The sequence below is a fragment of the Sturnus vulgaris genome, chromosome 10, assembly GCF_052056855.1.
Source record: "Sturnus vulgaris isolate bStuVul1 chromosome 10, bStuVul1.hap1, whole genome shotgun sequence".
In the NCBI taxonomy this organism is placed as follows: domain Eukaryota; kingdom Metazoa; phylum Chordata; class Aves; order Passeriformes; family Sturnidae; genus Sturnus; species Sturnus vulgaris.
The window spans coordinates 6,040,619-6,066,179 of NC_142252.1; the positions used below are offsets into that span (position 1 = coordinate 6,040,619).

General features: G+C 45.1%; 1 protein-coding gene across 2 annotated transcripts; it reads left to right on the top strand.

Moving 5' to 3' along the window:
• The first annotated feature begins 4,259 nt into the window (after nt 1-4,259).
• Nucleotides 4,260-25,114, top strand: PCCB (propionyl-CoA carboxylase subunit beta). 2 transcript variants are annotated; one of them, XM_014870481.2, is made up of 15 exons: nt 4,260-4,433; nt 6,087-6,206; nt 8,479-8,547; nt 9,614-9,670; nt 11,753-11,866; nt 13,243-13,353; nt 13,663-13,771; nt 14,685-14,805; nt 18,335-18,416; nt 19,901-20,024; nt 21,282-21,389; nt 22,605-22,705; nt 23,879-23,977; nt 24,111-24,204; nt 24,844-25,114. In XM_014870481.2, exons 1-15 carry the CDS (start codon nt 4,275-4,277, stop codon nt 24,963-24,965), a joined length of 1,590 nt encoding a protein of 529 aa, XP_014725967.1. In that variant the 5' UTR covers nt 4,260-4,274; the 3' UTR covers nt 24,966-25,114. The 2 variants fall into 2 exon arrangements, with proteins under 2 accessions (XP_014725967.1, XP_088026767.1); XM_088170641.1 differs by having other exon boundaries at nt 19,901-20,019; nt 21,277-21,389.
• Nucleotides 25,115-25,561: the final 447 nt, after the last annotated feature.

Genomic DNA, 25,561 nt, shown 5'->3' on the forward strand with positions numbered 1-25,561 from the left:
CAAAGAATATGAAGTTCTCCTTTTAATAATGCAATGCAAGTATTTGATAGGTGATTAAAATATTCATAGAATATCTTACTGAGACAATCTCATGTTGTACAGCATGTCTGATGTAATCACAGCAGTCACTTCTGGCGTTAGCATCTATAAATCCAGTTTTGGAGGAGATCTACTCCTTTTGTGAGTGCCCAGCTCATCTCTGATGTGGGCTGTGAGTCTGGTCAAAACCTGTGCATCCAGGAGTGTGGGGGTTTTGTCAGAACAAGACTCTCACTTTGGAACAGCTCAGAGCAAGTAGAGATGATCTAGGATTAGCACTAAACAGTTGAGCTGCTAATGCAGAAATACTGGTTCAACTCTGCATGTACTCCAGTTTCATTTGTGTTTAGGGAGAATCCTACTGTACATACAACAAGAATGTGTCTCTTACACACCTGAGTTACCCCTCTGACTTAACCAAATCAGCTACGTTGATGACCTTGGGTGGTTCCCCACAGGAATACAAATTGATGATGGAACTGGGTTTTATTCCCTCCTTTTGCTTACCAAAACCAAACACAAATTATTATCGACTGGATATGGAAAAACTGAATATCAGGAGACTGTCTTCTCATGGTTTAAAGTCCTCTTGTAACTGAATTTGGCCTCAAAATACTTGCTCCTCTTTCACTGATTTGCATTGTGGGGGCTTCTTGAGAAACTGCCTGGAGAATTCTCAGTTTCTGAGGCATCCTTGTGACAATCTCTAGCTTGACAATTCTAACAATATTGGACTGTAAAAATGACTGTCAGAGCTGAGTCCAGTATCCTGCTTCCAAAAGCAAGCAGTGACAAATATGCAAGGAACAGTAATAATATTGTAAGCATATAGTGGTATTTTCCTAGCACAGTCTTCCAGCAATTTGTGTCTTGGGGACCTACCCAGAGACCAGCAGCTCCTTTCATTTCATATTCTTAGGCAGATTCCTCCTCCATTAGTGTGTCCAGGACCTTTTGACTCTTTGGCCAATATTGAAAATGGAGCTGATGTTTTCTCAGTGGTAATGTGAACTTGTTCCTTTTGTGAACAGACGTATATTCTTGGGGTTTGGTTTTCCCCAGTGCATCTTAACATCTATTTCATTACATTTCTCTCTGAGCTCTGTGAGGTGAATTCCTTTTAATGTAATGAGAACTTAGTTTCAAGAGCTCCTAATCAGGGACATTCTCAAAGGCCTCTGGAAATCCGAGTTATATGAACAGGATCTCCCTTTTATATGTTTGACTTCACTAAATAAAGCCACTAGATGTGCATGGGAAGAATCTCTGTACAAAATCTCTGCCAACTGCTCCCCAGTATGTCCTGTTTATGTGTTTGCTAATACTGGGTTTTGTGGGATGGACTTTTTGGAATTTTGCTTCATAATTCATTTTGAGTTTACACGTTTAAAGTTTTTTTTAGGTCCCTTAATGCCTGCCTTAAAAACTGACATTGCAATAGCCACCTGCCATAGGATTTGTTAGCAAGAGACTATATATAAAGCGAGTTATTGCTGAAAGATCTTATAACACTGAGATGAAAACAAGTTGGTCCTGAAGGATTTGTTCTATAACTTAGTCTTCTGCTCTTTGGGGTGAAACAGGACCTTCAGTATACCCAGTAAGCATCCAAGGAAAAAAAAGGCTTTTTAGTCCAGAAGTCTTCTCAAGTTCCTTTGCACTGGATTCAGATAAAGCAAACAAAATATAATAATTATTTTTTCTGTTGGATAGTCTGAACAATCTCTTTTATCTTTGCTTGTCTGATTGCCAGAATATCTGGTGTGCTTCCTTCTTCTCAGGTATTTGAAAAAGAATTTACTAGTTTTCATACTTCCAGGAAGTTGCTCCTAAAAGTATTTTTTGGCCTCTTCACCCTGTTTTTTAACACGTAACCTGCAACTCTTGACAATTCTGTCTCCCTCTCTACTCTTCTATTGGGCAGAACTTCAATTATCCAAAGAATGCCCTTTTGCCTCTGCTGGCTCCCCTTGCCATGCCAGCCTTGTTGTCCATGATGGGGGGTTTTTGAAACCCCTTTGTTCTCAGAATGCAGATTCCCAACCTCTTTTGCATGTGACTCATGTTCTGAATACTGTTTTTTTTTAATTTCTGAAGTTGCAGAGCTGTTCTTTTGAGTATATTTTCAATGAAGAAGCTTTTGCAGGGAGCCTGAGTGATGCTGAACCCACCTGAGGGGAATAGTAGAGGCTTTTGCTTCAAACATCTACAGTCTGATTTCTGCCTGGGTTGTTTTGTGACCAGGAGAAACTTCCTGAGTGGGGAGGGTGAAATGCCTGCTTGACTGCTGCTGAGGAGCAGCTATCTCACAGATAAATCAGGAATGCAACTGGCATCCTGCAGCTACTCTGGCTGGGGGCTGAAGCAGCCTCCTGCTCAGCAGTGTGTGGACTGAGGTACTTGGTGCCTTTCTTGTCCTGGTCTTCACTGCCAAGAGCTCCCCAGGCCTTTGTGCTTGCAGGCAGGGCTCAGGGAGGGGGCTCCTGTAGTGGGGATGATTGAGTCAGCAGCTACTGAGACATTTGACTCATTCTTGGGGACCAGACAGGATGACCCAAGTGGGTGGAGAGTTGGCAGGTGCCACAGTTGCAGTGATGCCACAGTTCTCTTTGAAAGGTCATGGAGATCAGGGAGATCCCTGATGGTTGGAGAAAGGCTGGGGTTACTCCCATCTACAGAAAGCCTGGGACTGTAAGGTGATCCCCTTCAGTTTGGTCTGGGAGGAAAGCCACGGCACAAGTGTTCTTGGATGCCTTTTGTGGTCACATGGAGAAGGTGATTTGGAATAGCCAGCATAGATTAACCAGGAATAAATCATGTGACCAACGTCTATGCCTTCTGGTGATAAAGTGAGGGGTTCTGTGGATGAGGTAAGAGCAGTGCATGTCAGGTGTCTTACAATGGGTGAGGATAAGGATGACAGGATCTCTTGCTATACAGCTGTGTCCAGGCTAGCACATCATGGTGAGGAGGGGCAGCATGATGGTGAAGGGCTGGAGTGCTTGCCCCAAGGAGGAGAGGTGGGAGACTGGGCTTTATCTTTGTTAGCCTGGAGAGGACATTGGGGATATCCCTAGCAGCTACTTTCTGGTACTGGAAAGCCTGTGGCTGTCACCTCTCTAACCCCTCCTGGCTGAAGGGCACAGTCAGAGAACAAGACGCAGCTGTCCTAAACTGAAACAGGGCAGGTTGCTACTGAGTAGAACGGGTGGGGGGGAATCAGTTCCCTACGGAGCCAGTCAGGCACTGGAACCTGGATTGGCAGAGGTGTGCCAGCCTCTGTCCTTGAAGACTATTAAGATCCAACTGACAAAAGCTCCGAGAAAACTGGTATGAACTCAGTGCTGAGTCTCTTCTGAGTAGGAGGCTGGACTGGAGCCTGAGAGCCTTTTCAAAATGAATTATCGTACAACAGCTTGTACATGCTATGTAATCCAAGAATTTCCATTCTTGGAGGTTCCTCAGACTTGTGGTATCTACAGAACCGTGCTTGTGCATTTCATGGGTGGTATGTGGGCCCTTAGGGCAATATTCACCTCGCCCTACGTGGAACTGGCCGGTGGTTGGTTGGTGGTCGGTGTCGGAGTGGCCTACAGGGGTAACAAATGATCTGCTGCACAGATGGCTGCGCCTGCACACTGGAGAACTGCCTGGGAGGCGATGACATCAGATCTCTGGATTGCGGATACACTGCAGCTCGGGCACTCACTGTGTGCGCTGCGTATTCCCCGCGCATTCTGGCCCAGTCCCTTCGTAAGGGGTCTCCATTTGCCTCATCCGTCCCAAAGTGTGCTGCTACAAGAGCCACGCTGCCTCTTCATAGGAGGCGGCAGGGAATCGGTGCCGGTGTGGCACAAGGACTGTTTTCCTAACAAGTACTTTCTGGCATTTGGAACAAAGAGGAGCCAGATAGTCTTACGAGCTGACACCTCTGCTTGCCTTCCCCACTTCTGAAGCGCCACAAATCTCTCCGCCACGCAGGAAAAGGGGAAAAGCTGATGTATTTTCCTGCTGGTCTTTGCGCACAGACAACAGCGATGAACAATTCGGCCGCGGAGGGCCGGGCTGGGGCAGCGGCCTGCTCCGGGCCGGTGCTGGTAGCAGCCCTGGCCCGGCCTCCCGGAGCCGTGTGTCCCACACCGCTCTGCCGTAGCCGGGGCACCCGGGCAGCGGAGCGGGAGCGGGGCCGGGGCCGGGGCCGGGGCGGGGCGGGCGCGCAGGCGCAGCGCGGGGACATGGCGGCCGTGCGGGTGCTGCGGCGGGCGGTGCGGCTGTGCCGGGGCCGCGCCGCCTCGGGGGCTCGCCCGCCCCCCGTGCCCCAGCGCATCGAGGAGAAGCGCCGCGCCGCGCTGCTCGGCGGCGGCCAGGCTCGCATCGACGCCCAGCACAAGCGGGTGAGCCCAGCACAGGCGGCCGGCGGAAACAAAGCCCCGTCCCGCTGCCGCCGGGCGCACGCTCGCCGGGGAGGGCAGGCCGTGCACGGCGGGGCTCCGCTCGGCTCTGGGGACTCGCAGCTTCGCGTGCCACTTGCAGACGCCCCTTTGCGGGAAGCTTTCCTCAAGCAGCGCTAAAGACTCCATTGCCTGTTACTGTGGGTAGAAAAAAGAACAACTGCTTTACTAATTGCTTTCCCTCGCAGTGGTCACCGAGGTTGGCTGTAATATGTATGCATGAGAGTTAGTGTAGACAGAAGTTGCAGCTTCTACCTGTCAGTGTGATGCTAAGTCAGTTCTAGGATGCTTAACACTTATGAGCAACAGCTTCATCTTCACACTGCTGTTGCAAATTTAAGCTGATCTCTGAGATGAGAGCAAAGAATTAGAAAAGTGGAAATAAGGCAGAGGAAAAGACAGGTGGGAGGGATGACAACAGGTGGGGTTTTAGTCTCCTGCTTCTGTCGTTCAGAATATAGGTAGTACTGATGGGGGTGACAGCAGAGATTTCCTGTTTCTGTTTCTTGCTTCTTTCTGGGACACCTTTTCAGTGTGGTGCAAGGCCCTGGTGGTATCACGGTGGCTTGTATGCATCAAGGATGTGGGAATGGCAATTCCCATGAGGGCTTCCTCAGTGATCAGTCTGCCCATCAGCAGTGCCCCTTCCCAGTTATACAACACCTGAAGAGAGTTCATTCTCACTGAGTTACATTCAGGACACTTACACACCAATATACAAGCACGTCTGCATGTCTAGGGCCTGGAACAGCTTATGTTATAAACTAAAACTATGGCTTACCTTAGGCTTTCCTGCATTTGCTGCTTTTCATGAGCTTTTTGACCTACTGGTCAGATGTTTTGTAGAAGCTGAGCTGTGTTATAATGTCATGTTGATGCAGGGTCACGTCATCCCCTACAGGAGACAACCCAGGTGTCTGCCCTTTGCAGACACATGCTTACCATGGTTGGAAATAACAGATTTGTTTGGTACGTTGAGATACAAAGAACTTTGCAGTAATTTTTTACTACATAACACTGAGCAAGGGACATGTATATCTGGTCAATTGATTCTGTTCTTGGCCCTTACCTTGCATTTGCCTGTAACAGTGTCCAGCAGTCAAAAGAACAGAAGATTTTGTCAGAACATCCCTGCAGGCTGTCACACTTCCTCTTCCCTCTTATTTACTGCAGTCAAATAATATTAGAGTGTGATGAATTGAACCCTCAGCTGTTGGGGAGGACTGGTCTAGCTGTGGAAGGGTTCCCTGGTTAAGAATAGAAAAAAGGCCTTAATAACAGCATTTAAATGTGTAGGCAAAAATGGCTGTGATGCATTTATATCTTGTTGAAAACTCTCTGAGATTGTTTCCTTTCTCCTGTGGTAGTGCTGCTCCAACAGTCAGCCTTCTTTTCAGAGTCTGGCTTGCATTATGTTTGTTTTTGAGGAGGATAATCACTACACAGGCTGTTTCCAGCTTTGGGGGCCTGCAGTTGCTTCATGGACCCAGTATAGCAGATCAAGTGAAGTTTTGCTTGATAAAACTGCATCTGCTGGGGGTCAGCAAACAGCCAGAACCACCTGATGACTGTTAATTGTCACTTCCTCTGTTTCAGGGAAAGCTGACAGCAAGAGAAAGAATTCTCCTGCTGTTGGACCCCGACAGTTTCGATGAATATGACATGTTTGTGGAACACAGATGTACTGACTTTGGGATGGACTCTAGTAAGAATAAGGTAGTTTTATTTCATATAACTCTTGTTTCAGCATCCTCTGCTGTGCAGCCAGCCCACTGGTTGAAAATGGGCTCTTCTGTTCACATGTGATTTCTATTATTTGTTTTCTTTTTATGTATAATTTTGTTTTGTAAATTAGCTCTAATTACTCTCAGTTTCCATTTAACAGCTTGCAGAATTTTCTGTTGTCTAAACTCGATACCTTTTTTATAAGGTTATCTGTTTGGATCAAATACCTTCCTGGAAATTGTCTTAGATTTGCATTTTAAACAGTAGAGGAGGCTACAGAGCTTTGTTGGTGCAATTTTGTCAATCAGATCAGATACGAGGAGCAAATCAGGGTAGATACTTTGCTTTCCTAGAGATAGGATTCGAGTTATTGGATGAAACAACTCAGATCCATATTTATGCCTGCCAAACTACCATCATAAAATCCTTTAGGGCCTTTCAATCTGATCTGGAAGTCCCAGCATTTGTACTGCTGTGTTAGCCAGTTGCACTCAGCTTGCTGAGGCACTTTTCTGGCCATGTATCCTAAACCAACATGATACAGGGAGTTACACACACACACACACACACACACGCAGGGAAAATCTGTGGCTCCCCAAAGTCTCTCACCATAGCGTTGATGCCTGGTAATGTGCTACCTGGGAAAAGTGTTCTCTTGTGGTTTGGTAGAAGGGACCAGTGAGCTGCTGGGATGTCTGTGGCTGGTGCTGCTGTTCCTGTGAATCTTCCTGTAGCCAAAGGCTGTTTGGTGTGGGTTGTGGTGGAGGGTGAAGAGCTGCTCTGTGTGTTTCCTGTGCTGCATACAGTGATTACAACTTCTGTTTGTGCAGTTCTTAAACCAATTCATTGGGTTTCAGTCCTTCAGGTTGCAGGATTGCAGCCTGTGGATGAGGGAGGGGACAGCGGGGGCACTGGGAACAGCAAAGGTGAAGGATTTGTTTGTTGTGTCAGACAGGAGGCTGATGACACTTGGTGCTGTGAAGGATGTTGTGTTAGACTTTCTCACCTCTTGGAATAGCAGAGCAATCATCTTTTTTCCTCTATTTTTTTTACTCTGTTCTCCAGCAAACTCAAATAACTGCCGTGTTGCCTGTCATTGGGTTACTCCATGCTGCATCCCACACTTGCTAAAAATTGCTGTTTCTGAAAATAGGAGGAGCAGCAGAGTCCTGAGTGTCACAAGAGGGTTAATTTGTTTCCTTGTGCTTCAGAATTCACCCTTCAGTGAGCTGCAGATTGTGTTTACAGTGCACAGTTTCACAACAGATGACCTAACTGTGGCCACTGAGCTGGAATATTAGTTTAGCATTGAATTTCTCAGTGTCCCTGGAACTTTCGGAGGTTAGGGTAGGACTTGTGCTCACATTCAGGCTGCTCTGTGGGCTGCTGGGGCTTTTGGGAGTCACCTGCATGTGGCAGTGGCTGAAGTGCAGGTATGTGCTGCTGTTCTGTGTGCCAGGGGCTGAGAGCAGTGCTGTGTGTGCAACCTGAGAAAAGGTCACAAGTGTGACCTTCCTGACAACAAACCACCTGGGCATAAATGGCCCTTAGAGTGGGCCCTGCACCACACACTTCCCTTCTTCCTTCTTTTTTTTTTTTCTTCTTTAATACCAAACAACAAAAAGCATTTCAGTGCCTGAAATTCCCTTTTTTACTGACAGCCCAGTAAAGTTCCTTTCCTACTGTTGTCTTGAAAGACCTCTATATATTTTCTTTACTAGAAAGTGATATAATATAGAAGAAACACATTTTAAGATTCACAGGCTTCATTTCCTTGGCCAGTTCTTTCTTCCCTTATTTACAGGGTGAAAAATGAGACATGTCAAGTTCAAGTATTTGAGGTGACTGTAATTATATTTTTGGACCTGTCCAGGGTTGTTTTTTATTCTGTATCAACACCTCAGAGGTTTGTGCACTATGTTCATTCTCTCAAAAACATTAGCTAGTCCTGATAAAAGGTACATTCTGTCTCTGAGGGCATGATTTGCCTTAACTCCAGATGTGATAAATTTGAAGGGAAACTGCTAAATTGACTGATCTTTACTCTAATACATAATGAATATGTGATATTACCTCTAGTTTTCCTTTTCACAGCTGGGGAAAATCTTTGTGGAGCCCCTACTTCAAACATGGAAGAGGAGACCTCCCAGAAAACAGTCTTTGCTTTGTCTTAGTAGGAGTTTGTGGAAGTTTTGGACATCATTGTTGCTTTGATTTTTTTCCCATCTATTATTTTCAATTAATTTATCTGGTTTTAATGCAGTATCCTGGTGACAGCGTGGTGACTGGCCGTGGACGGATTAATGGGAGACTAGCTTATGTTTTCAGTCAGGTAAAGTTTTACTGGTTTTTAAATAGTGTGAACTTATCTTTTGAAATAAGTTCTCAATAGTTCACTGTGACCATGTAGCAATGTACCTGTGGGAGGAAGCAGGGCCCCCTCAGACAAGAAGAAGCAAAAAAAGCTTGTGATAGCATATAAATAGATAAAAATATACTTTTTTATATTAAATGTGTATTTTTTTATATTAAAATAAAAGTATTTCAGAGGAAACATCTTAGGTAGTGACTTATCTTGGTCACTCACTGTGCAAGAAAGGCTTTCTTTCAGATTCTTAGTAAGTGCTGCTCTGTTCTGGACCACAAAGTAGCCTTTGTTCCATTTGCTCTCATGGCCAAAGTGACTGTTGCTGTGTTACCTTGGAGCAAGTTGTACACTCTGCCTTTTTTTGTCTTGGATGTGTGCTCCTTCCAAGGAGAGACACTGTTCCATGGGCCTGAACATGTGGAGAGGAGCCAAACACAAAACTTCATTTTAGAACACAAGTAGGAGACAGTTTTTGTATTAGTAGAATTTAAGAGTGCCCCTTCATGATACACTCTTCCCTTTTTATATTTAAAGAACTTTTTCCCTCCAAATTAAGCTGCCTTCTGAGATGCCCAACCTTTTTGGTTCAGCTGTTAGTCACAGCCATGCTGACTCTGTCCACACTGTTTTTGGGGCTCTGTGGCAATGCAGCAGAGAAACTCCCCAGGAGCTGGCTCTGGGCTTTCTTTGTTCCAGTAGGTGTCAATACCCTCTTCTGGATCAGTCCCAGGGCCTGGTAGAGGCTTAGGCCTTTTGGCTGACATAGGCCCTACAGCAGCCCTGGAAGAATCCTCACTCTTGGATATAACTCATGAGTCTAAAATGGTGATGAGTGTCCAGGTTTGTATTTCCTCCCTGTAAAGGAGGCTTGTGTTGAGCTGGGATGATCTGCAGGCTGCACTGAGGGAGTCAGTTGTTTTGAAGCAGAATACCAAATATAGAGCACTGGGATTATGTTATTTACTGGCTTATTGACAACATTTTACTGAAATTATTCTTTCCCTAATCTGAAAATGTGTTTTACCTTCAGGATTTTACTGTGTTTGGAGGCAGTTTATCTGGAGTTCATGCCCAGAAGATATGCAAGGTAATATGGCACAGGAGAAAACCAAAAAAATTGTCAGCATCCTTTTTTCAGTCTGTTTTGATAATGACTTTGGAGAAAATGTTTGGTGTCTGACTTCAGTGGGCTCTGGCATGTGCCATGCCTGAGAGTGCGGTGCCTCTGGAAACTTTTTGAATGTGAGCAAGCTTTTCCAGGTAATACACACTTTGTCACGTTAAGTTATGTCTTCTACTCTACTGCAAAGGATGAGAGACTTGCCAGGTACAAATATAAATTCACTACTCATTGTCCACTGGAGAAATGAGGAATGAATTTGGAGAAACTTTTTCCTCTGAACAGTATGCTGTGAAAATGTGTAATATTTAAAAAAAAAGGCAAATGTAACAAGTAAACAGCCTGAAGAGAAACAGTTTTACAACTTGGAGGTCATCTTGACCCTCAGAGTTTCTCTTATCAGACACTTGTGGCTATTTATTCCTGTCTGCTTGTCTTGCTAGAAGAGCTTTTGAATCCCAGGACTGGGGAGACAAGAACTCTTTCATGCATGAATGTTGAGTGGTGTGAGCTGGGAAATCGTCCCGAATTTTCTTGCCATGGATCAGAAACAAGATTTTTGGTGCACAAGGCCTTTTATGCTGTGGAAATAACTACTCTTTGGCATAGACTCCTCAGGAGTGTGTGGGAAGGAAGCACACCAGAGATTCTGGCAATAAGACAAGCTAAGGTTAAAGGGATTATTCAGACTATCCAACAGAAAACATGAAGACTTTGGGCTAGATAACAACGATTTGGTTTTACCAGGTCTTGATATTGGGAAGGACTTGAATTACTCTTTCACAGAGCTTTGTGATGTCTGTACTGGAATAATGGGATGTTTTCTGGTGGGTTTTCTTTGATCTCTTCTTTCTAAAGCAGTAGTGTCTGATCACAGAACTAGAAAAAATGTGTCTCCTTACTAGTTGGTGCTGTTCTTGGTGGGCTCCAAAGCTGGAAGGCTCTTGGGGCATCAGTTGCTTTGGGGCTCAGTCTTTGTTTGTTTAGGAAGAATGTAGAAGAGCCTTGGGAAAGAAAGTCCATATATAGGTCCCTGGAAAACAGCAGAACGTGTCAGTGAATTCTAGGACTGTACAGAGCTAGTTAGCATCAGCTCCTGTGCAGGCTGGAGGTTTGGGTCTCCTGACATATCCCACTGACCTGAGTGGCACCAAGTGAGGTTTCTGTGTTTCTAGGCAATATGAAATTCCAGGTTGATGCTATAAGCACTCGGAAAGATGGGACTGAAATTGTAAATCACTTAGCAAGTTAAAGATTGTCTGAAATAATTTTATAACAAAAGGGCAGGGAAAGGCAACTTCAAAATTCAAAGTGGGGATTAACTGATGTTTTACAAAAATTATTTAGGAGGTAAAGCTGATCTTGGTGTTAAAACAGATCTTAATATAATGTGGCAGTGCTGTAGAGTTATGAAAATGGCAAACACTTTACTGGAATTCAATAATCAGGAATATTTTGTGCAAGGAATGTAAGGAATTCAGTCCTCCTACTTAAGACTCTATTGTAGTATTGTGTACGATCTTGAGGCAAGTAACCAAAATGATCAGAGCCCTAGAAAACAGGATATGGGACTGAATTGATGGTGCTTAGCCTAGAAACATGAAGAGGAATATGAAGACTGAAGGGAAATTTGAGGTATTTGAATGTTCACAAAAGTACAGGCCCTGAATAAGCTAATTGCTCTCCCTCACTGCTGTGTATCAAGACAAATGTAATGTTTAAATTTCTGGAGAAAAGATTTAATTTAGTCTTCCCAAAGAAGTTCTAAGAAGGGTAATCAAGCATTAGAATATACAGCTTAGAGAGATTCTACAGCCACCACTGCAACAAACTTTGTAGAGCAGATGAGACATATCTGAGGGGGTGTTTGAGGTGCAGTTGAGGCCCCTGATGAACAGGAAGAAATTGTCCCTCTCCTGTGACTGTGTCACTCACACTGCATTATCCAAATCCAGTGCTGAGTGTGGAGATGCACAGCTAGGAAGGCAGATATTTTGGGGGGGTTTAGCATAGCTGGATCAATACTGAGGAGTTTGTGTTCATCACTAGATCATGGATCAAGCTGCCATGGTTGGAGCACCTGTGATTGGGCTGAATGACTCGGGAGGAGCCCGCATCCAGGAGGGAGTGGAGTCCTTGGCAGGCTATGCAGACATATTTTTGGTGAGTAGGCTGCTGGATGGACAGGGAGCTTGGCATCCACAAAGGTGGGCAAAACATGCAAGTGGGTGTTTGTAAGTGAACATTAAGGTTATCATTGTGTTTCAGGCAATGGATAAAACTGTGTTAAACTCGCACTTTGGTTCTTTTCTTGGCTTTGGGCAAATATACCCGTGATGCTGAGCTCTGTAAAGCTCTGTGATCCAATGTGTAGTGAGAATGAAAGTACAGGAAATTTGCTTAATTAGAAGAAAACCCCAAGCAAGTACTTACTTCTTGGTTTACACCAATTTTCAGTTGTCTTTGTTGGGATGTTATTTCTCTGAGCATTTATTAGTTTGAGACAGGTGGCTACACCATAGTTCAGTGGGTTTTTTGGTTGCAATGCACTATCAGCTTCCCTGTGTCCCTTCTGAAATACAGATATGTTATCAATTTCACACAGCAGTTATTTTCAATAAGGTTTGTAAAAGGTGAAGGATTTCCACTTGAGAAAGAGGACTTAAAGTAAATTAAGCACTGTGCACTGAAAGGAAACTTGGAAAGCTCCTATCAGAAGCAGTGAAGTGCCTGTTCTGCCAAGAAGGGGGTTAGGGAGGAAAATAAAATAGAGTTTCAGGGCAGTGGAGAAGGAAGGCATGCAAGCCAGAGAAGTTTCTGTTCAAAGAAGTGTGCAGGTCAGTGTTAACCTTACTGTCTGGGAGTGTCCAGTGTTGTTTGCACTGGTGAAATTTTCTGTTCCTAGAGGATTTTTATGGTTAATGCAAGAATTTTTCCTTTCCTGAACTGCCCTTTCAGTAGGAAAGCAGGTGGGATCTCAGTTCAGTCAAAAGCTGACAGGTTTTGGTGTGGTGCAGTCTGGGAGGAACAGTTACAGAAGTCGTTGGTGACCCAGTTGAGCAACAAGCAGTGTAAGTGGATTTTTGGACAGCACACCATCCATGTTGGATGGTAGCCATTCACCTCTGTGTAAAACTCCAGCTGGTGCAGAAACCCGATTTTAAAAGAATCCATCCCTCAGTTGGTCAGTAAGCTTACTTCTACCTCTGAGCACAGTGTACCTACACATTCAAATGTCAGGGACATCCACTCCTTCCAACTCCAAGCTCACTCAGGGCAGTTTTTGCCCTGGCAGCATGTGTTGAGTGGCTCATGTTATCTCCTTTGCATGGTATAGGGAATCAACTGTATGGGAACAGAAAGGAGAAAAACAGAAATAACAAACTCATTTTGGTTCAATTTGCATCAAGAGATTCTCTCCAGATATTTGTCTGCCAGTAGATAAAACAGTCCTGTTTGTAATGGTGAATTCTTGCAAAATTTAGGCACAGATTTAAAGACTTCTTTGGTAAAACCAGATTTTTTTTTTCCTATTTCAGAGAAATGTTTTGTGTTCTGGTGTCATTCCCCAAATCTCCCTCATCATGGGTCCTTGTGCTGGTGGAGCTGTGTATTCTCCTGCCTTAACTGATTTCACATTCATGGTGAAGGTAAGGGTGTGTCCTGAACTGCTGCTGGTGACATTGGTTCCACACTAAGTGACCACATGGGAATGGGTATCTTCTGAGATGATCTCCTGCTTTGGATTTTTATTTTGCATGAAAAGTTGAGAAAGACTTTCCCAAATAACTTTTGGACAATTGCATCTTTGGTGGATTTTTAATGCAATGCAGCCTTTTAAAGAAATTTGTCCCTCTGTTCTTATTTTGGGGGAATTCTCTAGAGGCTGTGGCTGTTCCTTAGGTGCTTTTGCAGCTTGGCTCTGGCATTCACTGTTTCTGCTTTTTCCCTTCCCCCAGGACACATCCTACCTGTTCATCACCGGGCCTGATGTGGTGAAGTCTGTCACCAATGAAGATGTCACCCAGGAGCAGCTCGGGGGTGCAAAGACACACACTGCAGTGTCTGGTGAGAGCTGGGGGCTTTACTGAACATGCTGATTGTGCTCAAAGCAAATGAGAATCGTTCTGGCTAAACAGCCCATTGGCCAATGCAGATGAGTGTAAGGGACAAAGCTCTGCCTAAGCACAGGATCTGACTCTGTGTAAGCTCTCCTGCAGCTCCTGTTTAGTAACAGAACACAAAGGAGGGAACGTGGGAATGTGGGACAGTTCTGGGATTTGGAAACAAAAGTAGCAAAGCTACAAAAGATGCTAGAAGTGGGAAGACTGTCAGGGGGGCAGGACTTCGCAAAGTCAGCCTGGGGTGGGGTTTCTTTGTTTGTTGTCCGGACATTTGCATGGGTTGAAAGATTCTCAACGATTTCTTGTTTGCTCACTAATGTGATTGATTGAAAGGATTAACTATAAACCAAGTGGCAATGGGAGCTGAAGCACTTCTTCCCTTGGTTCCCCTCTGCGAAAATGTCTGTGAGTCATGAATCTTCTCAAGACTCAAATGACTGTGGGATCTCAAATGCTATGTGAACTGAGCTGATGATGAACCAAAACCACACACACAGATGCTGCCCAGATCCAGCCCTTTTATAAAAAGCATTTGTAGTCCAACACTTGGGTGCAGCACAGTAACCTGAACAGAGTTCCAGAAGGCTGGAGCCCAGCTAGGGCTGTGCCAGCTGATAAACTACTTCACATTATTTTTAATTGAGGTCAGCAATCCAGACCTGTTCTGGAGGAAGTTGATACAGCACATGTTTTCTAGATATTTTTAGCTGGTCAGATTTGGTGGCTTAAGACTCCTGATTGTTAATAGCTCAAGTTTAAAGAGTCTTGCTGTTGTTTGTTTCTATCTTTATTGGTATATATTTGGAAAGGAAAGCTTGCACAATGATTTCCATCTCTGCTTTACTGTGTCTGTGCAGGAGTTGCACACAGGGCCTTTGAGAATGACATCGATGCTCTGCTGAACCTGCGAGAGTTCTTTAATTATTTACCCCTGAGCAACCGGGATCCAGCTCCAGTCTGCGAGTGCCATGATCCCAGGTAAGGGGAGCCTGGCTGAGCTAGGTGCTCTCTGAGCACTGCATTTCATGGCTTCTCTGGCTTACAGGGCACAGAGACATGGGTGTTCTGTGTCTGGGATCTTGGCAGATAATTCTGCATTCTGGGATGTGAATATGGGAAGTGTTCCAACATGTGTGTCCACTGTTAGGTTTAATTCTGTTTTCTGAAAGGGCTGTTGTCTAGCTGTGTGCAGAATGTGGGGAAAAGCAATCTCTGTCCAGGTGGGCTGCACAGTCCTTGGAACAAGTGAGAGAGGTAGGAAGTAGCACAGTAGCACACTGGGGAGAACTTGCCCTGTTCTGTCAGCTGTGTCTGTTGGATGAGTTCTGCTCATAAGGGTTAGAGATGGGCAGGCAGAAAGCTTTATGTGTTATGTACTTGTCTCAGGCTCACTGTGGAGTTGGCAACATAATACAGAAAGGACTTGAGCCATTTCAAGAGGGGGAAAGTGGCAACTGTCTAGACTTTTATCAGGGAATTTTTCCAGGAGCTGAGAGACGGCCAGAGAGAAGCACGGGACACTGAGCAGAGAGCCTTGCTAAGACTGGAAGGCAGAGAATGTCAGTGGAGTAAAAGCATTTTGACCCAAGCTCCAGTTCCATTCAAGTTCAACCCTTTCCCTAGGGAACCCTCAAGAGGCTGTTGCACTCTCCTGCATGGGAGTGGTGCTTGAATATATTCCTTTCAGCTCCTCTCATATGTGTGATGTGTCTTGGGGCTCGTCATGTGTGATAATTTTGACATGTGAGTCTGGAAGATTATTTTCTCTTCATCCCTCACTGTGCTTTTCAGTGTCTGTGTAACAGTTTCTTTGGGAAGGTGCTTTTGGATTGATTTTACAAATCACTGCTCTGATCCCTGAGATACATTTTTTACTTTTTTAAAAAAATAAATTTGACATTTTCTTTTAGAGAATGGCCAGACAGGTTAATTACTAGTCCTAAATTTTTCTGAGGTAGTGTTGATCTTTAGGAGTTCATTAAACTGTGCTGGTCTGGTTCTGTTCTTTTCTTGACTGCTCTGTTTTGATAGTGACAAAACCAAAGCAAATATCTTATATTATTTGCTGAGTTGGAGGATTGTCTTTGAGGTTATCATGATCTTTATAAGCAATCAACAAGTTGTACTTGGATAATTGCTCTCTACAGACTTGATTTTGGTATTTTAATTTCACCATAGAAGCAACACTCCATTTTTAAAATCAATGTACTTTATAACAAGCAGTTTATTTGTGAGAAGTGTTAGTTAGGTTGCAGTTACTAAAGTAAAAGAGATTTGTCTTACTTAAGAAAAAAAGAACTAATCTTTTACAAGGCATGAGATATAATAAATGCAGTTTGTACTAAGAACTTCAGTTTAGTCTTAAGGCAGATCTATTTGTTAAATTTGTCTGGTTTTATAGCAGCATCTCCAATAGTTTTCCCATTTGTGGTCCTAATGCACATATTGGTATTATTTCATCTGGACATACTGACATCTTAATAGATTCCTTTTGCTTGAGATTGATGTGTTTGATCCTTAGAGCTGCTCCAGTCCCAGTCCATTCCTCTAGAGTAATTGCTTTCTTATTGCATTGTTTTCACACCAAAACAATTGCCACAAATTATGCAAATCAAATGTAACCTACTTGTGCTTTCATTGTGAAGTCCTGGGGCTGTTGGGGGTTTTTTTGGTTGGTTTTTCCCTCTAGTTAGATAAGTTCTTTTTGACGTTGAAAAATGCCAGCCTTGGCTGCTGAAGCTTGTGTTGGTGAATGTTTGTTGTCAGTGGCCTGGGTTCCAAGACTTACAAGTTTCCTGCAGTACCCTGGTGAGATGTCCCCTGCCTGTGGGAGGTGTCTGATGCATTGCATTTCCTGCATAGCATGGTGGGATTTTACCTCTCTGTGTCTCTGCAAACTTCTGGAGGAGGTTATTGCCAGCTCTTGGAAACCAAGTGCAGTTTCATTTCTGCCTTGAATGAAACCCAGTGTCCATCTGGTGAGGGTGTCTCCAGCTGTCACAGGCTTTAACAATGAGTAGCAGTTCTGTCCCACAAAGTGGGATCTGTAAGAAACACCTCTTAAGCCCAGTGAGTGCAGCAGCAAGCTCCAGATGTCCTGTGTCTGTAGATGTTTGAAGATTTTCAAATGTACTATAGTGTTTTTAATGCTGTTAAAATTTCCTTCAGCACCGTGAATTTATGAGAACAATAATTTCATTTTTCCTCTTCTATACTTTGGGGTACCAAAGGTTGCAGGACAGAGCTTGGAGCACATCTGTATCTACTTTATGGACAAGAAAGTTTAGAATTGCTTTTATCTTGGAGTTTAGTATATTAAAACAAGTTTAACTTCAGATTAAGGTTCCATTATATCATTTTATGCAGGTGTTTGTATGCAATATTTGTATTCGTATGGAAAAAGCACTTGAAGTGTTGCTGTGAACTTTGTTCTATAAATAGCTGTGTCCCTTCCCTTCCCTGCAAGGGGCTGTGCCTCCCTCATCCCGAGTGTCTGAGGGAGCACAGAGACAACCATGGGGCTGTACTTTTAACTTTGGTCTGATTTTGGCAAACCACACATTGCTTTCTTCAGTTTTAAATTGTTTGTGTAAAGCCTTGTGTTGTCTTATTCAAAATGTTCTAAATCACGGCATTGTTAAAATATTAATTCAGTAAGAACTCCATAGAAACACCATTTATAACAAACAGAGATCAGTATTTTTATGGAATAGCACAAATATAATACTCCCTGAAACCTTCTCAGTGGTGACTCCTAAAAATTGACACCCCTGCAGCCGCAGTGGGTGCCACTGCTGAGTGGTCCCTAATGAGGATAATGTGATCAAAGCTGGGGAACTGATCCTGTCGCTGCTGATGGCTGGGCAGGGTCTCTTACAGGAAAACTCCACGTGAAAATGTGTAACTCTAAGGGGAGAAACAGGAAAGAGTCTTCAACCACAGCCAGTGAAGGGAAGACACAGTGTGGATATGTTTTCCCCACTCTCTGCTTGTTTGGGGATGGGGAAATAAGCATGGAATTGTTTTCTCCAGCTTAGTGCGTTCAAAGCCCCGGGTGACAGCGTGGGCAGGGCAGGGTAAGTGTGCTGTTCCCGAGATCCTGGGGTGTGACAGGGAGCCTTGGGCCGCCGCGGGAGAAGGGCTCTGGGCAGCTGTAGGGACCGGGCTCTGTTGCCGCCAGCCCCCGTGTCCCTGCAGCCTCTCGGCCGTGTCCCCACGCCCGTGTGTCTGCGAGCCGGCAGTGCCCCCTGCAGCCCGGCCGCCTCCCGGCCGTGTCCCCGCAGCCCCGCCGGACCCTGCTGCTCACGGCTTCCCAAGCTCTTGGAACAGGGGTCTCCTTCAGGAGGAGGCTGCTCAGGCTGCCCGAGATGAAGAGAACCGGTTCTTTTCCCCGTATTTGAGGAGGTTTCCGAAGTTTCTGAGAGGAGGAAATGTTTACCCGAGTTTTCGGTCTTGGTGTTCATTTGGCCCTTAAATGTTGTTGCTCACACTTCCCTGCTCTCCACAGTGACCGCTGGGTTCCAGAGCTGGACACCATTGTCCCAAGTGAGTCAACCAAAGCCTATGATATGCTGGACATCATACACTCCGTAAGTCTGACAGCGTTCAGATTAAACGTGCATGTGTTACATTCTGGGTTAAATAATTGACAGAAACCAGTAGAATGGTGCTGAAGATACAGATAGTTACTTATTTATTTCAGTCTTTATAAGTGACTATTTCTACCTGTGGAGTAACTGTGAATGGACAACAAAAACCGCAGGGGGAAAAAAAGACTTTAGCAGAATCCCAAGATTTGTTTTCAGGATACATCTTATGCTGTATACACAACTATACAGATGAAAGATTGTGCCATTCAGTTCTTTCTGGGCTCAGAACCCCTTGCGTTCTGTTGCTTGGCCCCTCCCTGCACTTTGATTCTTCTGTCTTGGATTCTAGCACTTCTATGTAAAAGTAATAAAGTACCCAGAATGCAGAGATTTACCCTTCCCTTTTTATGCTAAGAGTTATGTACCCGTGCAGTACAATCAAATATATATCTGTTTTTCTGAAATGACACAGTTTGCAACTGGCTGCATTTAGAGGCATTTTTGTGATGAAAGCAAGCTCAGGGTATTTTTAATCCCTGGATTCTTCCACCCTGAATTTCAGCAGGATGTGTAATGAAAGTTCAAAGGTGGCATGTAATAAAAATCATTAGCTGAATTAGGAGAAAACCCCCAAGCCCTCCCACAGATTTTGGGAAGTATTAAGGAAAGAAATAACCACTTTTATACTGCTTACATTTTCCACAACTTTTTTAAGACTGAGGCTAATGAAATGACTGGCACACTGCAGTGTGTATGGGAACAGCTGCCATAAACAGATGGAACTGGCAAATCCTGCTGGAAGCCCAGGCAGCCATGTGTAGGTGTCGCTACTGCTCCATGGATAATTCTGATCTTCTGCAACGTGTGAGTTCTGATCGTGCCTCATGCACCAGGGCTGGCCCTTGGCAGGGCACACACTGAGCTCCAGCCCGAGGGAGTGCAGCCACACAAGTGTGTGGTTCCAGGTGAATGCTGGCTGGGCACTGTATTCCCTGCATTCCCTGGGGGTCACCCAGCACTGACCCTGGGGCAGCAGGGCTGTGCTGGCAGCTCCAATAAAGAGCTCTGAGCTTGCCAAGAGAGATTACATCAAACATGTCACCGGGAGATTCTGAGCTCCAGGAAGTACTGTTTTGTCACTGGAAATCGGTCTTTAAGTGCTCCTAATTAAGATGTGAGGAAGAAGTTCTTAACACGTGATTTGCATTTTGTCCTAAGCCAGGAAGAAAGGCTTTAATTCATAAAGGTGTTTTTGATGGAACGCTTAACTGACAGTTTTGGTAGTTTTTGTAGGACTAGTTAATTCTTGCAGTGAAGGCTGCAAAGACTAAAAGGTTCCCCTCCCTCTCTTTCCTTCAAAATTCTGCAAGTTCTGAACTGTTTTAAAAGTTGCAGTACTAAGGTAACTGAGTTTGTGTTTGCCCGTGTTTTTATGCACCTCTCTCTGGCCTCATATGGGCTCTGCCTGCCTCTCCCCTTTGCAGATTGTGGATGAGAGGGAATTCTTTGAGATCATGCCGACCTATGCCAAGAACATCGTGGTTGGATTTGCCAGGATGAACGGACGGACCGTTGGGATCGTGGGCAACCAGCCCAAAGTAGCCTCAGGTTAGAGTCCAGTGTGAGACTCCTCAGTGCTTTGCCTCTCTGTCTTTCTCTGCATGCTGTGTAAGGTCAGAGCTGCTCATTTTGTGTTTTTCCACCACTTGCTTTGTCTTGAACCTCACTGTAATGCAGCTGTGAGCTGTGAAACAAACTGGAGACCATTTCTTTACTGGCTCAGCAGGGTGATCTTGCTCCCAGGTAATTAAATCAGTGCTGCATCCAGCCCAAGAGGAGCAGTAGCTGCACATGGGGTGGGGAGGAAAGGGGAGAAGAGCACCATTCATTTGGCAGCAGCCTGCAATTAACTGGGTTAATTATGGCATGGAAACTGCACACTTCCTTCCATGTCAGTAAAATCTCTAAAACTCATCTGTAGGGTGAGGGGACGTTATCTCACTGCAGCTGAACAGTGCAAAGCCTTCAGATGCACAAGTATGGAGCTCTTGACCTCACATGGTTTGTATATGAAGGTACAACGTGCAGCTCTAGCTAAATCACCCTTCTTAACTGTCCAGGGATTTTGCTTTCTTTCCTTACTGAGTAATTTCTGAAGTGACCTTCCCCAGTCAGAATGTTCTGGTTTACTCCTTGTGTTTAATTCTTGTATCTGTTTGGGAAAATCAGATGACCCAGTATAGTGTTTCATTTGTTTCACCTCTACAAGATATGACCATCAAGATACTAGACACAAGGTTTGAATATAAATTTAATCTTAATTTAGTATTTTAAATTTTAACAGCTCTTTTTAATACAGAGGCTTTGATACAAAACGTGTTTTAATATAGTTGTGCCTAATATAATTCTAAATGGCACTGAAATAGAACAGAAACAGTTTGCACTGTGTCTACCAGAAATGCTGATCTTTCTCAAAATATTATTGAACTGTTTAAGGTTTGGGTTTTTTAAACGGAGAACTCTGTAACCTTTCAGTATGACTGATCTGAAAAATACTAATGAAGAGAAAGTGATAGAAAAAATAGTTTAAATGATGTGTATGTAATTAAACTGTTATGTTTTGGGATAGAAAGTCTTTTCACATGGAGTCAGAAAAATGAAATGATATTTTGAGTGTAGCTTGTTCTGTGATCTTAGTTCTAAACCAGGAAAGCTTCATGGCAGATAATCTCCACATTATCTACAGATAAGCTTTTCCTTTTTTTTAAGAAGACAACACAGCTAAAATAGTGTGATTTTGAGTTGCCTTGAATTACTGCAGATCCCTGAAGTTGCTAACACCTTTTTCTGTGTTCTTAACCTCAGGCTGCTTAGACATAAATTCTTCTGTGAAAGGAGCCCGCTTTGTTCGGTTCTGTGATGCCTTCAACATCCCCCTGATCACCTTTGTGGATGTCCCTGGGTTTCTGCCAGGTATGCCTTACCCTTAGAGTTCAGTGTGGTGCATGGTGTGTTGGTGTTAAAAACCCATTTTCAGAACTCTGAGAAGACTTTTGCTGCAGTAGACTTAAATAAACCAGGTTTAAAAATCCCACTTCCTGGGACAGAAACTCTGTATTCTAAGTGCACTAGTCATCACAAAACGATAGTGAAATGTGGAAAAAATTGTAGGAAAATTAATTAGTGCCTAACTAACGAGTGTGTTCAGGAGTTACAAAGTTTTGCTGGAGTTACCTGAGGAGAGAGACACAGGTAATACTGCAGTCTCCAGCAGCCTGGTAGAAACACTAGAATGGCCAGTTTGCCAGGGGCAGGCTTGGGGATACCATGCTCTGGAAAGCTTTGTGCTACTGCCAAAAGCTGTGACTGTGACCTGTGCAAGGAAGAAAGCTGCATTCCTTGGAGATGCTGCCCTTGTTGTAAGTTACACTGATTGCTGTATTGTACTGAGGCTCCACATCCCAGTAAATGCTGAGCTGTGTTTTTAGATGTTGCTTTGATGTCTTGCTGGGCAGGGTGGCAGCAGGAGGAGGCCCTGCACAGGCTGTGCTTGGCCAGGAGAGGCAGTCCAGTGCTGTCCCCCAGCCCTTGGGACAGGATGAGGGGAGAGCTGGCACCGCCGGCTCTGGGCAGGGAGCAGTGGCAGCTGGGGCCACTTGAGGATGTTCCACCCACATCTGCTGCAGTCCCTCAGCTGATCCTGGCATGTGTTGCTCTTCAGGCTCTGCTGCAGCAGGAGAACCAGCCTTGTCCACCTGCTGTATCTGCTGCCCAGAGGGGGTGTTACAGCCCTGTCACTCAGACCTAGGGCTAAATCTAGGGTAGGTCCTCAGTATGGCAGAGTAGCCAAGCTGCTTACTGTGTGGTCTAGAAAAGAGGGGGCTTGGAAGGTGAGGTTTCTGCAGAAGTGACTCTAGGCTGTTTCCTACTGCTGGTCAAATCTGGAGTCTTGGAAATGCTCTAACTGTATTTTGTTCCTAGGAAGGTCCCATCTGCTGAGCTTTGCTTCTGTGACCTTCCATACAAACAGCTGCTGCTCTGATTTTTGTTTCTCAGTGTCTTGCACTGCCTGGCATGATCTTCTCTAGGGTATTAACATGGTTGTGGTGGTGGTCAGGTTTGCTGCTGGTGACAGATGATGGGGTTGTGTGAATTCCCTGGAGTGAAGCAATTCCTTGTCCTTGGCAGGCACGGCTCAGGAGTACGGTGGGATTATACGTCATGGTGCCAAGCTGCTCTTTGCCTTTGCAGAGGCAACTGTGCCTAAGATCACTGTCATTACCAGAAAGGTAAGCTGGCAAATTCCATGGCGGTCTTCCAGAGTTCCTCTTTCCACTAGTGGCAATTTTAGTTAAACCAAGCTTTGTCTGTCTGTCTCAGTGGTGCTATCATTGTCACATCTCTGTTTGTCCCATCTGGTAACACCTCTTTGTATAACGTTATGAGGGGCCACTTCTTCTATTCCCAGGCCACTACCTCTGTTTCTTCCTTCCACTTGTCTCTGTACCCCTCTGAACTTTCAGTTTCTGCTCCCTGCTTTCTGTCTGGAATGCCTTCACTCAAGTACTTGTCCCATGTCACCCAGCCTGTCTTACTAAGAACATGCCATCTGTTTGCAGCAATTCTGCTTTCTCCTGTCTTGCCTCCTGAGCCTCCCTCTGCAAACCCAGCACTGGCTGCATCTGTCTTCTGCTGTGTCTACAGGTTGAACACTCATGTGGCTTCTTTCGCTCCCCAGACTTCTGCTATACTCTACCTCATCTTCCTTCCTCCATAAGGTACCTGAGACACCCTACTGCCATAAGCTCTGGTGCTGGCACCTTACAGCCTTAGCCTTCTCTTTGCTGCTCTGCCCCTCCTGCTCATTTTTCTGATGTACTTTTGGCTTATCATGGCAAAACTCAAAAAGAACTTTCTGTTCCTTTGCCTTCTCTGATTGTTCTGAGTATTTTCATGCAGTACTTGTCAATCCTGCAGCCTTACTGCACTGTTCAGTACTGCCCTGACAGGGACTGCACTGCAGTTTGCTCTGCAGTCCTGCAGTATCTGTTCATCACTGCTGTCTGGAGCATTTCCAGTTCCAGAGTGGAGCACTGCAGAGCCTGAGTGCTGCATTCCCTGGCCAGGAAATTCCAGAAGCACACTGCCTGATTGGTTTGTGTGCATGTGCAGGGTGCAGGTCGAGGCCTGCTGGTCTGGATACACACTGACCCGTCCCTGCCTGCCTTGCAGAATGAGCTTGGTTACCACCAGCAACCCCCTTCCTTGCTCTTTTGGGGCTCTAGTGGAAGTGGTGTCTATTCCTAGGAGATTGCTGCCACAAAGTGGAGATGCTCATGCTCTCCTTCAGGTAAAATCCAGTCCCAGCTGCTTGTGTCTGGATAGAAGAAGCTGCAGGAGCAATGCAGGCTTTTGCTGCTGCCAGGCCACTCCTGGAGTGGATGTCCTGGTTTGTGTTACAGGCCTACGGGGGTGCCTACGACGTGATGAGCTCCAAGCACTTACGAGGAGACGTGAATTATGCCTGGCCCACAGCCGAGGTGGCCGTGATGGGAGCCAAGGTGAGTCCAGGCCCTTCTCACTGTGCTGCACCAGTGCCCTGCCAGCACCATGGACTGTCCTGGTGCTGCAGGCACGGGGGATGCTCCCAGAGTTCTGAGGGACTGTCACTGACCTGAGCCTCTCTGCTCCCAGGGTGCTGTGCAGATCATCTTCAGAGGAAAGGAGGCGAATGCAGAGGAGGAGTACGTGGATAAGTTTGCAAACCCCTTCCCTGCTGCCATGAGAGGTATGGTTGTCTGCCACACTGTGTTCCCATTTGGCTTCCCACTGCATGCAGATAAAGTTGTGCTATTGAGTAAATCTTTTGCTAACAATTAAGTTACTTGTGTCTGAGTTAGAAGGGTGATGCTTAACCACAGCATGTGCATGTGGACAATATTTGGACACAAGACACATCTTCAGCTGCAAAGAGCCTGGTGAAAAGTGGGGACTGCTCTGTGAAGTGCATTTTCAATTGTGTAAATAGTAGAAAGTGTCTCAAAATTCAGCCTTTTCCTTTATAGCATAGGTGCTTTGCCAGTCTGTTATACAGCTCTAGACACAAAGCCTGAAGAAAGAGTAGGGCTCAGTTCAGTTATGTTCTCCAGAACTCTCAGGAGCAAATTTTTCCACTGTTTTTACTTCCAGTTTTGGAGCCGTAACTGTACTCTAAAAGGCAAGTTATATTCAAAATTTAAAGACTGACTCAGGAATGTTTCCTTCTCAGGCTATTTTAAATTTAGTTAATTTATAACTTGTGAACTTACTTATTCTAACCATTGTTCTGATTTTGCTAACTTATGGGTTAGCCTAGACACAGAAGGCTGGGAGGCAAATACTTCATGGTTGCTCAGGTTGAGGTTTCTTTTGTTTTAATCTTTTTCAGGGTTTGTTGATGACATCATCCAGCCTTCGACCACCCGCACACGCATCTGCCATGACCTCGACGTGCTGGCCAGTAAATCCCAGTCCAGTCCTTGGAAGAAACATGCCAACATCCCACTGTGAGGGTGAGCAGGGGCTGCCCATGCTGGGAGACATCCTGAACATGAGTTCTGATTAACTCTCTGGTCAATGGAGGTCTGTTTGGCAACAGAAATAGTTATTTTCATTTTGATTTTGCCAATAATCATCAATAAATCATAGTATATATTTAATTTGGGGGTCTGACTAGCTCACCCTTTCTTCATTGTTAATACTCAACACACCCTGCCCTACCTGCTGCAGGTGAGCCGTTACTAATTGCTCAAGGTGAAACATTCCCTTGGCTCCCTCATTCCATAGGCCCTGGAGGTGGCTCAGGCAGGGCTGAGCCACCTCCCACTGCTGGGAAGTTGGACCCCTGGGGAGTTCAAGGGTAATCCATTAGTGACAGACCTTGGAGTCTGACTCCACTTCCTGCACCGACTCTGAGAGGAAAATCGTGAGCTTGGGTTCCAGTGCACTGGAGACCAGGCCCTGCTGATCCTGGACTCAGTTGTTCTGTTCCTCTGTTAGTCTGGCCTGTGGCAGCTTTTCCCTGCTGGCTGCAGCAGCTGGATCTCAGAGCCCCAGGACAGAGATGGGTGGCACAGGGGGGGGCACAGCCAGCCCCCTCTTAAGGA